The sequence below is a fragment of the Heterobasidion irregulare genome (genome assembly GCF_000320585.1).
Source record: "Heterobasidion irregulare TC 32-1 unplaced genomic scaffold scaffold_04, whole genome shotgun sequence".
In the NCBI taxonomy this organism is placed as follows: Eukaryota; Fungi; Basidiomycota; class Agaricomycetes; order Russulales; family Bondarzewiaceae; genus Heterobasidion; species Heterobasidion irregulare.
Genome location: NW_009258200.1, coordinates 2,628,779 through 2,643,652, shown reverse-complemented (window position 1 = coordinate 2,643,652; position 14,874 = coordinate 2,628,779). Strand labels below are relative to the sequence as shown.

The following is a 14,874-nucleotide window of genomic DNA, read 5'->3' as shown; positions in this document are numbered from 1 at the left end:
CTCGTCGCGATCTTTGTCTCAAGTACATTATGGCCTCCGATTTGGGGCCCGAAAATCATCTCAAAAACAATCTCGATTCCGATATGTCGTCCTTATTTTCCTCAGTCGTCCCCGGTTCTTTCCATTCCACTAATATCGCCGACCCGGTCGCCATCTTCGCCGCCAAGCGCAAGTACAAACCGGTTGCACAGAAAACACGACCAGTCTTGGCCGACCTCCCCGAAAAGTTCCGAATCGTTCGGAACATCTTTGGTGACCCTCTCGCTACCCTTCCGACGCTGACACCGAACCCCCCACCCTTCACGCCGACCGGCAGATACACAGCCGAACGACGCGACCTCATCGACAAAGTCCACTCAGACGACTTCCTTTGGCCCACCGAACGACAGCTCATGCACCATTTCATGTGTCTACAAGAGATGGGATTTGCCTGGGACGATTCGGAACGCGGACGTTTCCGCGAGGACTTCTTCCCACCAGTCAATATGCCGGTAGTCGAGCACAAGCCCTGGGTTCAGCGCAACATTCCGATTCCACCAGGCATCTACGACGAAGTGTGCCGACTTATCAAAACCAAGATTGCCGCTGGAGTCTATGAGCCGTCGAATTCGTCCTACCGATCGCGCTGGTTTACAGTCGTCAAGAAGACGAATAGCACCTCCACTGGCACCAAACTCCGAATCGTTCACAGCCTCGAACCCCTGAACGCCGTCACCATCCAGCATTCAGGTGTGCCCCCATATACCGATCAGATCGCTGAACAGTTTGCAGCTCGCGCTTGTGGCGGCATTCTGGATCTCTATGTTGGCTATGACAAACGAGGGCTCGCCGAATCATCTCGCGACTTCACCACGTTCCAGACCCCATTCGGCGCCCACCGACTCGTCACCCTGCCCATGGGATGGACAAATTCGGTCCCGATCTTCCACGACGACGTCACCCACATCCTCCAGCCAGAAATCCCAGACACCACCATTCCTTTCATCGACGATGTTCCGATTCGGGGCCCACCGACCCGATACGAACTTCCGAACGGCGGGTTCGAGACGCACCCCGACAACCCCGGCATACGACGATTTGTGTGGGAACACTTTCAAGGCCTCAATCGGGTGGTTCAGCGGATGAAGTACAGCGGAGGAACATTTTCGGGACACAAGGCGACACTCTGCGCAGCCGAAATCACGGTGGTCGGCCATCGCTGCACGTACAAAGGAAGATTGCCCGACGAGTCTAGGGTAGAGTCAATTATGAAGTGGGGACCTTGCAGGGATCTCTCAGATGTTCGGGCATTTTTGGGGACGATCGGTGTCGTTCGGATCTTCATTCGGAATTTTGCACACAGGGCGCATGCACTGACAATGTTAACGCGCAAAGATTTTCCATTCGTGTTCGGCCCAGACCAGATAGCGGCCCAGGACGACCTCCGGTCGGCGCTTCTCGAATCGCCAGCCCTTCGGCCGATCGACTATGGGTCGGCAGCCAATGTCATCCTCGCCATCGATACCTCACAAATCGCGGTCGGCTTCCACCTCTGTCAATGTGCGCTCGACAATCCCCGGGTTCGGTACTATGCCCAATTCGGCTCCATCACCCTTAACGACCGCGAATCGCAATTCTCCCAACCCAAGCTCGAACTCTACGGCCTCTTCCGCGCCCTCCAGTCGCTCAAAATGTACCTCATCGGCGTTCGGAACCTGATAGTCGAAGTAGACGCATGCTACATCAAGGGCATGCTCACTAACCCGGATCTCGAACCCAGCGCTAGCATCAATCGGTGGATCGTCTCCATCCTCACCTTCCATTTCACACTCGTCCACGTCCCCGGCACCTCTCACGGCCCCGATGGTCTCTCCCGACGACCACCACAACCCGCCGACCGACCCGAACCCGAAGACGACTTTGACGACTGGATCGACAATCTCTATGGCTTCCTCCATCAGATCAACAACACGTTCCCCACCTCCAACTCAACTTCGACCACCGCCATCTTCACCTCCTCGCTCGTAGGCGACCCCTCGACCGATACCGACTCCAACAACGAAGGCCCGACCATCGACTATTCGGATATCCCAAGATCGCAGAAAGCTTTGGAAGCCGAGGAACGCCTATGGTTGGTCCGCGACTGGCACCGAACATTGGTTTGGCCCCCTTCTCTCTCCGACTCCGAATACGCCACCTTCCTGCGATATTGCACTGAGTTCTTCATCGCAGCCGACAAGCTATGGCGAAAAGACTCGCACGGTCAACACAAGATCGTTGCAGCCCCCTCTAGTCGGATCACAATTCTCACTGCCGCCCACGACGACGTTGCTCACAAGGGATTCTACGCCACGACCGCCTTGGTCGCCGAACGCTTCTGGTGGCCGCACATGAGGCAAGACATTTCCTGGTTTGTTCGGACATGTCACCTTTGCCAGATTCGCCAGACTCGCAATGTCCTCATTCCCCCGACCGTCGCCACGCCTGCACCACTTTTCGCAAAGATGTATATGGACACTATGCATATGCCGACCGCTGGTGGTTTCAAATATCTCGTTCAAGGCCGCTGTTCGGTATCGCACTACCCCAAATTCCGAATGCTCTGACGCGAAACAAGCTCAGCCCTCGCCGACTGGATCTTCGAGGATATCATGTGCCGATGGGGAACACTGGTAGAGATCGTCTCCGACAACGGACCAGCATTCGTCAAGGCGCTCGACCAGTTAGCGAAAAAGTACCACGTTCGGCACATCCGTATTTCGGGCTACAATTCCCGCGCCAACGGCATCGCCGAACGACCTCACTTTGACGTTCGGCAGGCTCTGTTCAAAACCGTTGATGGAGATCAGGCCAAGTGGAATCGTGCAGCTCATTTTGTATTCTGGGCTGATCGCATTACCGTTCGGCGCCGAATGGGTTGCTTGCCATACTTCGCAGCGACCGGAACCCATCCCCTTCTCCCCCTCGACATCGCTGAAGCCACCTACCTCCTGCCACCGCCGACCACAACCCTTAGCACCACCGACCTCATCGCCCGACGTGCCATAGCCTTGCAGAAACGCCGATCAGACCTCGCCCACCTTCGCAGCTCAGTAGTCGGCGCCCGTGTCCAGGCCGCCATCCGATTCGAACAACAGCATTCGGCCACCCTTTGCGACTTCAATTTCCACCGAGGCTCGCTTGTCCTTATGCGCAACACAGCCATAGAGAAGGCACTCAATCGGAAGATGCGTCCACGGTATTTAGGGCCATTGCTAGTAATTTCTAGGAATCGGGGAGGGGCATATATTTTGGCCGAACTCGACGGATCGGTCTTTGACCGGCCAGTGGCGGCATTCCGCATTATTCCTTATTTTGCTCGCAGGTCTCTGAAGCTCGCCGACATTGAAGCCCTCCTCGACATCTCACAAGAACGCCTTCGGGCCATGGAAGAATCCCGATCGAGCAACGACAATGCCGAAGACGACGATGCCGACGAGGAGAATACTGACACCAGCTCCATCCGATCAGCAGAAGACGACGATGCGGCGTCGGCGACTTCTGACTAGACCCACCCTCCCACCCTTCGCTCTCTTTGGTCGGTGACTGGGGACAGTCATGATTTCAGTAGGGAGGAGGAGGCACAGATTTACCCATTCCTTATTCTGATTCATTCGTCACAGACATGGACTGACACCCGATTATTTCCGCATCTCTTAGTACTTTTGCTGCCGACCGATCGCCGACCGAATAGTCGGCACTCATTTTCCCCATCACTCCTTCAAGTACCAAGCCGCATTGAAGACTTCTTCCAATTTGCGCAAAACCATAGGGTTTTATGCCTGTGATGACATACTGAGGCTTCCCCTAAATATTTCAATTTACTTTCTTAAATTCCGCCGAACGCTTCGCTTACAAGTACACACAGTCATTTCGCCAACTGATTTCCCGAACGACGCCTCGGGTTGGCCCACGGGCATTATTGTACACTCTGGACAAGTTCTATTTTACATTTTAAATTTTTCTACACTAAAAAGTTCTACAAAACTCAGTCATCGGGCATGAAATCACCCGACTCCGACCTGCCAGAATCATCGGCCTCCGACGAATCCTCGACCAGGACAACGTCTGAAGGGGCTGAAGGACCCGACCGAGCCTCAAGGGCCTCCAACTCGGCTCTCCACATTGTAATCGAGCGCGCCAAGAAGGCGTGCGATCCCTCAGCCACGGCAATCCGATATCTGATCTCGGACGCGACACCACGGGCAACGGACAGCAACAGGCGTGAAAGCTCGGGGGAAGGGGCGGCGGTAGAGGTCGGGCGAGTAGGGCGACTGGAGCGAGAGGGGACAGGAAGGCACTGAGTAGTAGTTGGAAGGCGCTTGACCGGCTTCCTACTCCGAACGGCTGCACAAGGATGAGCTCAATTACCATGATCACCGAACGACCACTCACCTTTTGACCGTGCGATGCTCTCACCAGCCGACCGCTCAGGGACCAGTACCTCCACCTTGCGCTTCTTCATCGGCCGCTCATTCTCCACCGATTTCACCCCCGACTTCGCCTTCACCTGGGCTTTCCCCTTCTCCTTCGACGTCCACCCAGGCTGAAAGCTACACCCCTTGCGATCGTCGGTGCACTTGAGGCATGAGACCTGGCCCGGTCGGGTGTAGCACCAAGGGGCGACTGTGGCGAACTCGGTCGCGCACCGATGGCAAGCGTACTCGGCCTGGAAAAGGAAGAGTCAGCAAGCAGTAGAGGCGGCAAGAGGGAGGGGACTTACAAGAACGTCACCCGGCAACAGGCCTGGGGGATCCTGAAGAAGCTTCCCGGCTCCGTTCCGCTCTACAGGGGACCGAACGGTTGACATTCGGCCCATTCCAAGACGAAGCGGGAGGACCACCCGACCCTCGGTTGGTGTTCGCTGCCGAGCGAGCTCAACAATAACGGCGCCGGCGCGCTGCTTTCCCTTCGAATCGGCCGACGGAGTAGGGAGGGTCGAGTCCACGCTCATGCGACCCAGGGCCTCAGTCGTGGAAGCAAGGCCGGCGTCAGCAGGGAGCGGGAGGAGGGAAGATGAAGCAGCGGGAGCGGGAGCGTCAGAAAGAGCGGGAGCGTCAGAGGGAGAGGGAAGGAAGAGAGGGAGAAGGCCGGCGGACTCTGACTCCAGCACGGCCATTTGGCGGTCCCCCTCTTCCGGATCCACCGATCCATCGAACATGGCCTCCACCAAGGCCTCCCGGCGACGCTGACGATCCTCTTCGGCGACACGCAGGGCAGCAGCAGCCCGCGCCACCTCAGCCTCCTCAGCCTCGCGTTCGGCAATAGCGACCCGTGCCGATTCCTCCTCCAGGGCCTGTGCTTCGGCCGCTTGTCGCTGTTGCTGCGTGGCAAAGCGTGCCGCCCGTTGAGGTAGGATATGCGTTCCCCAGGCCAGCCAGTCATCGGTGGCCATGTGGTCGAGGCCATGCTCGGCCTCGGCGATCCAGTCGGCGAGTTCGGGAAGGTCTTGCCCATGCGCTGAGCGATCTAAAACAGCCTGAAAAGACGTCAGCGAGCAGCAGGGACAAGAGAAAAGAGCCGACTTACCACTCGCTTGGCGAAACCTCGCGCCCAGGCCTCGTAGTCCTCGTATTCGGCGGCACCATCCGGAAGGAAGAGCATATACTCTCCAAGTTCCGTCTTCAGGGCGGAGAGGAGGGCTGACATGTCGGAAGAGACGAAGGAATTGAGCGGTAGGCAAGCGGCGATGAGGGACTTGGTCGCTGGAGAATCAACGATCGGCACGTGACTGTGGTCACCTGACAAAGCCACGAGCCACTGCGCGCGGCAGTAATTGCGATACGCGCCACCGCTCCTTGCCGACACGCTCTCACGCCACCGTCTAGTTGGGACACGCTAGGCTTTAGCCACTTCCTCACCTAATCAGTTGCCACGCCACAGGACTTTGCCGACTCAGCCCCGGTCTCTCTTGCGCGCCAACCCGGTCCTTTCTACGACATCTCTTTGCCGATTATTCACCTGTGCCACATCCCTCCCACGCACCCACTCCTTTCCACGCCACCACTCATAGCCGATCTTTTTCCCACGAAACTTGCCACACCGCTCCATTTTCCACGCCACAGCTATTCTTTCCACGCTATCGCTTGTTACCAACTCTTTCCCACATCCACGCCACCACATTTTCTACACCATTTTTTTTCCGCTCCGACTCATAGCTGCCGACCACTGACTGAGGACAGTCAGGATTTCAGTAGGGAGGAGATGATGAGCATGCACCCACGCTAGGGTCCGAGGGAGGTATTCGGGAAGCTTTGGGGAGATACCGAACAGCGCTCGACAAGTACCAAAGACGCCGACTATTACCGAACACGGTCGGTCCCTACCCGACCGACGACAAGCCACCGAAGGACGTTCAGCAGTACTTGGGTCAGTTCGCCCACACTTCACGTACTTACCATGACCGCATAGGAGTGTTACGATAAGTGTTTACGAGATCGGAGCCAGTATTCCGTATCGGCCGATGTCCTCCGTGAGTCGGTCGGTCCTTATCGTTTATCTTCCCGACTTCCGCATGGTCGGTCAAACACGATCTTGCACCATTACTTGGCCACCCTGGTCGTACGATACCTCTTCTTTATTTTTCATTGGTTCTCCAACGCCTGTTCCGTCTACCTACGCTCGGGCGATGGATCCCGAACGTTCGGGATTTCGCCATCGCTGATTAACTTTTACCTTATCACCTTCGGAACCCATATGGACATCTCACCTACCTTCTTATCTTCTCTGATCGCTAAGGCTTGGCGCCCATTCGACATCTACTCTCATTTCTTGTTTAATATTTTACTTAGAGGCTCTGTTTACTATAAAAACCTACATACAACTCTGGAATAAACCAGCTTTCGCACCCCACAGTTCAGAGCTCATTCGCACTCGTCTCAACCATCGAAATCGTCTTCATCGACTCCCGAAAACTTGTCATCCTCGTCGTTTGGCCTCATTCGCGTTCGTACTCGTCACTTCGCTCGTACCCCCCATCCTCCCTCGTATATTGTCAGAGTCCCGTGTGGCTCTTGAAGCGCGTAGTTGTCGGTCGCGACACTACCTTCTCGTTACCGACCGAATCCCCGACTCGACCGACCGAACGTTCGGTCGGTGTTCGGCGCAGTCCCGAAACCATTCGGGCGCTATAATCTCATACTCCCCGTTGCTTCTCAGTACGCCATCGATTTCTAAAGTCATCACTAACAATTCCTTGTGTATTAGATACTAGCTCCAGCACCCCCTGCATTAGAGGTTGTTTTGGTGTTGTGCTCGGCACTTAGAGCCACCTCTAGCATATCAGCGCGGTATGCCAATCAACCAAGAATCTGACACACAAGACGCACCCTCCTATCCACCCTTTGGAAACCACCAACGTCCCCTGGCGCTTCATCTCGACAGATTTCGTCACGGACTTACCCGAAAGCAAAGGTTTCGACTCAATCAACGTGGTAGTGGACCAAGGTCTGTCCAAAGGCATAGTCATCACCCCATGCAAGAAAACGATCACGGCAGAAGAAACAACCGTGCTTTTCCAGAACAACGTTTTCAGTCGACATGGGTTGCCGACCAAAATAGTATCCGATCGCAGCCCTCAATTTGCGGCCAAGTTCACCCGAGAACTCTGGAAACGGCTAGGAATCACCGCCGCTCTTAGCACGGCTTATCATCCCCAGATGGACGGAGAAACAGAACGAGTAAACCAGGAGATTAAACAGTTCCTGAGAACATTCTGCAATTACCACCAAGATAACTGGGTGGACCTTTTGCCGTTTGCCGAATTCTCGCACAACACGCGGAAACATTCAGCCACCGGAAAATCTCCTTTCGAAGTACTATACGGGTTCAATCCCCCTTATTCAGCCGACACGGTGCTGGAGACAAAGGTACCCGCGGTAGCTGAACGTATTAAGGTGATCACAGAAGTCCAGGAAGAAGCCGCAGCCAGCCTACAAATAGCCAGCAATTACGCCAAAGACCGGGATCTCCACAGGAAACTCCCTCAGTGGAAAGAAGGAGACCAAGTATGGTTAGAAGGAACCCATATCCGGACAACCCATCCAAAGTTCAAGCTCGCTCCTAGGAGGTATGGCCCCTTTAAAATTTTGGCAAAAATAGGAACCCTGGCATACAAACTTCAAATTCCCCAACAATGGAGAATCCACCCGGTGTTCCATGTCGCAACGCTAACCAAGTATAGGGAAACCGAGGCACACGGAGAAAACTTCGCCAGACCATTGCCGGAGGTATTAAACGATGAAGAACATTACAAAGTAGAAATGATCGTGGACTCAAAGAAACAAGGACGGGGAACCAAATATTTGGTCAAATGGATGGGATATCCCGAGGCAGACAACACCTGGGAACCCTACACTCTCCTAAAAGGAACAGCGGAAGAAGCTATGAAGGAGTTTCATGACCAATACCCTGATAAACCTCGTCCGGGAGCACCCTGAAAAAGCGGAAAGAAAAGTCTATAAAAGAGTGTCCAGAGAGCTCTAAACAGACCATCCTCCCACATCTTCTCCCACTTTTCTCTCAAGCTCCCTCTCCTTCACTCAAATGCTCCTTCACGAAGACCACGATGCTTCATCACCATCCAGAAACTCCTCCCCCAATGTCGTCCTTATGGTGTCCAATCCAGACATCGGACGAGTGGATAGAGGAACCAGTCCTCACCTAAGCAATGCTGGACGAATTGATAGAGGAACCAGCCCTCACCATCCAGAGCCCGCCGTCGTCACCCTCACTCCACACCTCAATAACTTCTCAGATGACGACGCTGAGGACTACGCCAAGTTCAAAGAAAGAGAAAGAACCCGCCGACCGTCATCCCAGGGGGCCCCACGAGATGCATCACGGAATGAAAACCCTGATGACAGAAACCTACCGGGCTCTGACGAAGTACCAGTGGGAGTTCCACCTCCTGCTACAATCGCAGCGAGCATTGGAGCTGCAGGTCCCTCGGGATTACGAGCAAGAACAGCAGCTCAACTCCCAAGCCATGGAGAAACTGAATCGATACCAGTTATACAGGGAGCTACACCTCCGCCAGTACCAACTGGTGGACAGATTCCCCGCTCCATGGGAAGAACTACCCTTGGTGCAAATCCTCACGCCGGAGAATTGGAGCGACACGCGGACGCGCTCCTCCAGCGAAGCACTATCTCCGCGGTAATACAAATGGCCACAGCCATGGCCCTACAACGACTCGCTAACTTCGCTGCAGGGCAACCCGGGAATGAGCATAGCGACATACCTCGACGACTGGCTAGTGCCAGTCTCCAGATCAGAGGACTTGCCCTCCAAACAGACCCTGACACCGCCTCTTGGTATGAACACAACGACGGACGACCACGAGCTCTCCTCATCCATCCCGATGAATTCTCCCAGTATGTCAACAGAGAGCTCCTTCCAGCTCTCCTCTTCACCGGAGAACTGGGCGCCGTCCAACCAAGTAGAACCGACCCTTTCCGTGTTGTCGTCTGGAATGTACCACGTCCCGGAGAACATCCCACGGCTGTACCAAATCCAAGAAGGGCTCCGCGCACGGTCGTGGAACGCCCTTCACCGAGGCCACGGGAAAGTCGCCCAACACATAGCAATCCCACGACGTCCCCCTCTCACCGGGTACGAAATTTTCCCTTATCCCATGGGGGTACCAACGAGGAGGAACCGCCCGTCTATCGAAGAAATGAGGGAAGAAGAAGTCAAGGAACCCAGGCAACCCTCCGCCGCAGAACAACTACTGGCGGGAGTGTTCGACACCGGCCTGGAACGCCTCCTCCTAGTGCTCGATTTCGTACAGACGAGGGACAGAATAACCGAAGTAGCCGCAGAACTCGCCGCGCTGATTCGGAGGCTAGAAGAAATCGCTCTTGGACTTGATCCGAGCTCGATGCATGGGATGCTTTAGATGACCCGGGAAATTACGACGACGCCGATCCGTATTATCGGCCTGATGAAGGGGGCGATGGGTATCAAGGACCCTATGACTACTAAAGAAGGGCAGTCGCGGAGCGAGAAAGGGGGTAAGGAAGTTGAGGAACTCCTACCCCTACTAGGGTCCGAAAAGACCTTAAACTATCGATCGTCCGCAACGACGTAAAACTAGGATCGTCCCTCAAGACGTTAAACTGTACGACCTCATCCGAAAGAGACGTTAAACTACCCCGCGTCCGGAATGACGTCTAAACTATCGGACCTGCATGTCTTAAAACTGTGAAAAGATAAGAAGGCAGGGGAAGTACCTGACCATTTTTAGTCCTAGGTTCAAATGATGGTACGAATCAAGGACAACAGCGGGCATAATTCCACGTACGACCTACGGCGGAACCTTTCACATCCTCGCTGTCAAGGAGTTAATCTGACAGATGCATCGAGCGTCCCATTTGGATCCTCAGTTTTACAGGGTTTTTTCCGCATTAGGGAACCCTCTACATGACATATACTCTACTCGTAGGTGTCGACAAGCCGGCTCTTCGCCTTGGTACAGCGAAGTGCCCATACATAACCGGTTGCAAGTCCGAGCCAAGAAATTATGATGCACAACTTGTTAAGTGAACCCTCACAGTCAAGGTCTGACTGGTGTTTTGGGACGTCCCACTTTGGATCTCCCGTTTTACAGGATCGTTTCCGCATTAGGGGATCCTACAGCTGGCGCATGAGATGATGTAGAGAGCGGGCCGCCTCTACCTCACAAGTCTTCCTAATTGATGCGAGGCCACAAAATACATCCGGAACGATGTAAAACTACCAAAGGCTTGGTCCGCAATGACTATAAACTACTAGGGTCCGCAATGACGTTAAACTAGTCTTCGTCCGAAATGACGGAAAACTATCCTCGTCCGAGATGACGTTAAACTACCATTGACCCAAGGAGCGTGGTTGCATTCTGGTGAAGCACGGATTTTCGGGAGGATCCGCGTCGCAGAACCCTGCCTGTAAGAGGTCGAAGCGCTTCCAATATTCACTCGCTTTTTGGTAAAAGAATATCGGGTCGTCTTGGTTCAAATCCAAGCGAGGGGTCTGGGGACATGGAAGAGCAAGCATCTCTTCATGGAGCGCTCAGTCTAGTCTCGGAGTCGAAGTACAAGAAATTCCGCTCCAAGACCTAGTCAGGAGGCAACTAGGACACGTGCCTCGAGTTGAAGATCTAGTAGGAAGGGACTAGATCACGCGACTCTCGTCTGGCCCACATAGCGGAAGAACGGCAAGAGGGGGCCACTCATAAGTCTATTCCGCCACCATCGTCCGCAATGACGATAAACTACGAAGCGTCCGGGATGACGTTAAACTAGGCATTGTTTTTCCACAATATTTGTGGCGAAACAACGTCCGCGATGACGATAAACTATTGTCCCTTTCCACATAGGGATTGTTCGAGGCCAATGGCATCGACGTCCGCAACGACGGTAAACTACGGGCATCCGAAACGATGTAAAACTACTGTCCCTTCGTTCTAGGGATCTTAGGATGTGTCTCAATATTGGGATGTCTCCTAGTCCGAAATGACGATAAACTATTTGTCCCTTTAAGCATAGGGATTGTGCGTGGTGGAAATCAAGGTTACCCCCACGCGTCCAAAACGACGCTAAACTACTTGTCCCTCCAAGTATAGGGATTGTGCGTGGCGATCTTGACAAGATACCGCGCGTCCGCAATGACGTTAAACTAATGCCCCTGAACTTAGGGGTTGTCATTGATGTCCAATCCCCTGGACACCAATGCGTCCGCAATGACGGAAAACTATTTGCTCCTTACCGTATAGGAGTTGTGGATTGACCGCCATGCTGTCAATTGGTCCGCAATGACGTTAAACTACGTGCTCCTTACCGAATAGGAGTTGTGGTTGTTGACCAAGACCATGGTCATCAACCGTCCGAGATGACGTTAAACTATTCGTCCCTTTTGGTATAGGGATCATCGGTCGACATCATTCTTGACGAGAATGTGTCGACAACGTCCGAAAAGACGTTAAACTACCTTCATCCTCGGGAGGAAAAGCCTATCGTGACTCGAGGGACATAGTCAGACAATAGCTCGCCTATCGCACGGTGTTAAACTGCGAGGATGCCTACCTCACGGCATTAAACTGAGCGGTCTCCTAATATTGAGACGTATAAGTTATCCGGTTTGATATAGTATAAACCGTTCCCATCATGCCTCAGTGGAAACCTGCGGGATAAAAGTCTGGTCTAGGGCCCTATGCACATAACCAATGAATGGTCCGGCGTGCAGAAACATCTTTCCCCACAGATATTCCATGTTGATGATGAAGAAGGTCCGCAAATGACCTAGAAGTAAACTACAAGGCAGCGCAGGGCGCCTTAATACATCCGCAACGATGTAAAACTACTGTCGTCCGCAACGACGTAAAACTAGGTCTCGTCCGCAACAACGACAAACTACGAAACGTCCGGCAAGATGTTTAAACTGCTATTGTGGATATATCTCGCAACCCGACCAATATATCAGCTGTGGTCTTGATGTCCATTCGTGCAAACGAACGGGCCGATCCGGAGAAGGAGTCAGACTCCTCCTTACTCCTCACGGCACCTTTCAAGTCTAATTCTCTTCACATCCTTGCCTCAAACCCAATACGCATAGTGAATCAAACAAACTCTGGACGTTGAACTAACTCACCAGAGATGAGCCCACTGTATGGGGGCGATACTGCTTGGGATTTATGGCTGCAACCTCACCGGAGATGAGCTCACCGTATGGGAGCGATACTGCTTGGGACGTCAAGATGAAGTCTGGGGAAGTAGGCCTAAGCCTTGGTAAAGCGATCAACCTACTTGCCCGTGGACGACATCCTCTGAACGCTAAGAGGAACAACAAAAATCACGAGGATAACGACTATCCTGGAAACACTGAGGTTTGGCCCTCGGAGAAGGAAGAAGAAGAACCTGATGACACGAATCGGAACCCACATGCTAGAGTTTCTACTCATCCATACACCACTCGCATCCATGCGCCTTTCTTGACACCTGTCCGGCGTCGACCGGACTGACATCCTGGCTTGAGAACCCAGGAAAGATCACAACAACCGAGGGGTGAAGGAAGAACATCCCACAGAGCGGAGGTGTGGTACCCTCACGACTCGACAAACAAACAGCTCAACGGAGATGGAAAACTCCTAGAGGATCAAACGACGTAAGTCGGTCTTCCTCCCAGAAAACGAAGTCATGTCCCGGAAGTCGCATCCGGAGACCGTTTTTGGATCAAGAAAGCAAATCGTATATGGAGTGGTGATGAAGCGCAAAAGCGTTGTCCTACCAGGCGAATAGGACGTAGAAAGGGGGTATTGTTATGATCACGTTCTGTCGGGCCTTAACGGCGGTCTATACCAACACGATCATCACAAATATCAAGCGGCCTCACAGGTGAGGCGTACAAACAAGGTACAGATAGTAACCTTGGTCATCCACTCCCAACGGATCACCTTATCGTTGGTCGAGTATCACGGGCCTATTGTGTAGCGGGCATGGAACACCGCCTTACAAACTACTCACACATCGGGCATTGAGCTCCCAGTCGTTCCTGGCCGGAAGGAGACTAACGGAGAAACACAAGAGTAGTCGTTATTGAGAGAGACGACTTAGAGAAATACCTATGGATACATATACGGTATTCTCACGCCCTACTTCCTAAAGTAGTATAAAAGGCCCATAGAGTAGGCTGAGGTTCTTCAGTCTATTCTCTTCGTTCTGGTACTGTCTTCCTACAGTACCCTTCGTTCCCCTGTATCTTCACATACAGGAACCTTTGTTGCTACAACGCAATACATTCCTGGCTCCTGTGCTACACGTACAGTCGAGACCACCGTTCCACACATCCTCCACGAGTGACCTAGGGAAGAACCTCCTACTCTTGGGGTTACCGACGAGCAGTCGTAACAGGGACCAGCTTGATCCAATCGGCAACAAGGCCTGTCATTGGCGGTATGTTGGTCTTTTGTTTTTTGATGTTCCTGGAAGGCGTACAGTAAGCAGTTAAGTAACATGTGATACTAAAAAGGGATACGTGCATAGTCTTATCAATGGTGGTTGACTTGTGCTTTGAGACTTGAGGCAATGGATTGATGGTGTCAGCGTGTTCAAGGATTGCGCGCTGAGCCTCCACCTTTGCCCTGGTATTTTTCCTCTTTGATCTGGCAATGCTTGCCTTGCTAACTTTCACCTCTAGGTTGCTAGTCTCGTTCAACATTTCAACGTCCTCTTGTATATCAGGCTCTACAATCAGAGAGTCATCAGCAAGTCCAACTAGGTAAGTACAGATCAAAATCCTTATGCAATTCCTTCAACGTTGATGCTTTTTTCCTCAAGACTGGCAGACGAGTTGTCTTCTTAATCATCGAAGGCGGTGGGTGTGATGCAACCTTGGCATATTGAATCTGGTTAGTATGTAGCTTGTTCTCTAGTGCTGCTACCTTGCTGATAGTAGTTTATTTTGCCTTTGTCACTTTCTTGTCGGCCACAGCTGTTGCTCTCATCTCTGCTTGTACCTCAACACTGGACCTTCGCAGAGCTACCATGTCAGGCAATCCAGGGTGAGCAAGCTTGTTGGTAGCATGAGTGGATGGGGTCATTGTACTGAATATTGAAGACTTTTTGCAGTGTTGGGAGTTGATGACAGGAAGTGGGCAATAATGCACGGCGTTGCTCCAGTTGTGAATGTTTAGGCATGCTGGGGGTTGCTCACCGGTTTCTTGGTCAGTATTTTTGTATTTTCTCCCTTGCTGCTTGCTTGGGCACTAATCACAACTCTCTGTTCTTTGCGTCCACATGAGCAGTCATCCCATGGCACCTCCAAAGAAGAAGGTCTCCTAGGCTTGGAGTTTTGTCTGCACAACTCCAACAAGTGCCATCT

The 14,874-nt window shown here is 52.9% G+C and overlaps 5 protein-coding genes across 5 annotated transcripts; 3 read left to right on the top strand and 2 right to left on the bottom strand.

The window, feature by feature from the left end:
- Positions 1–83: 83 nt before the first annotated feature.
- HETIRDRAFT_58194 (uncharacterized protein) lies at positions 84–383 on the top strand (the record flags this gene model as incomplete). The annotated part of the gene is made up of 1 exon (XM_009546395.1): positions 84–383. A coding segment is annotated over one exon (300 nt), but the record flags the coding sequence as incomplete, so codon positions are not given.
- Positions 384–808: 425 nt separating this feature from the next.
- On the bottom strand, positions 809–1,069 carry HETIRDRAFT_316027 (uncharacterized protein; the record flags this gene model as incomplete). Its single annotated transcript, XM_009547342.1, has 1 exon — positions 809–1,069. The coding sequence occupies one exon, from the start codon at positions 1,067–1,069 to the stop codon at positions 809–811; it is 261 nt and encodes an 86-aa protein (XP_009545637.1).
- Positions 1,070–4,006: 2,937 nt separating this feature from the next.
- HETIRDRAFT_314783 (uncharacterized protein) lies at positions 4,007–5,667 on the bottom strand (the record flags this gene model as incomplete). Its single annotated transcript, XM_009547341.1, has 4 exons — positions 4,007–4,365; positions 4,414–4,687; positions 4,742–5,497; positions 5,548–5,667. The coding sequence occupies 4 exons, from the start codon at positions 5,665–5,667 to the stop codon at positions 4,007–4,009; spliced, it is 1,509 nt and encodes a 502-aa protein (XP_009545636.1).
- Positions 5,668–7,310: 1,643 nt separating this feature from the next.
- HETIRDRAFT_243493 (uncharacterized protein) lies at positions 7,311–7,586 on the top strand (the record flags this gene model as incomplete). Its single annotated transcript, XM_009547340.1, has 1 exon — positions 7,311–7,586. A coding segment is annotated over one exon (276 nt), but the record flags the coding sequence as incomplete, so codon positions are not given.
- A 976-nt stretch (positions 7,587–8,562) lies between these two features.
- On the top strand, positions 8,563–9,888 carry HETIRDRAFT_165659 (uncharacterized protein; the record flags this gene model as incomplete). Its single annotated transcript, XM_009547339.1, has 1 exon — positions 8,563–9,888. One exon carries the CDS (start codon positions 8,563–8,565, stop codon positions 9,886–9,888), a length of 1,326 nt encoding a protein of 441 aa, XP_009545634.1.
- Between the last annotated feature and the right edge of the window lie 4,986 nt (positions 9,889–14,874).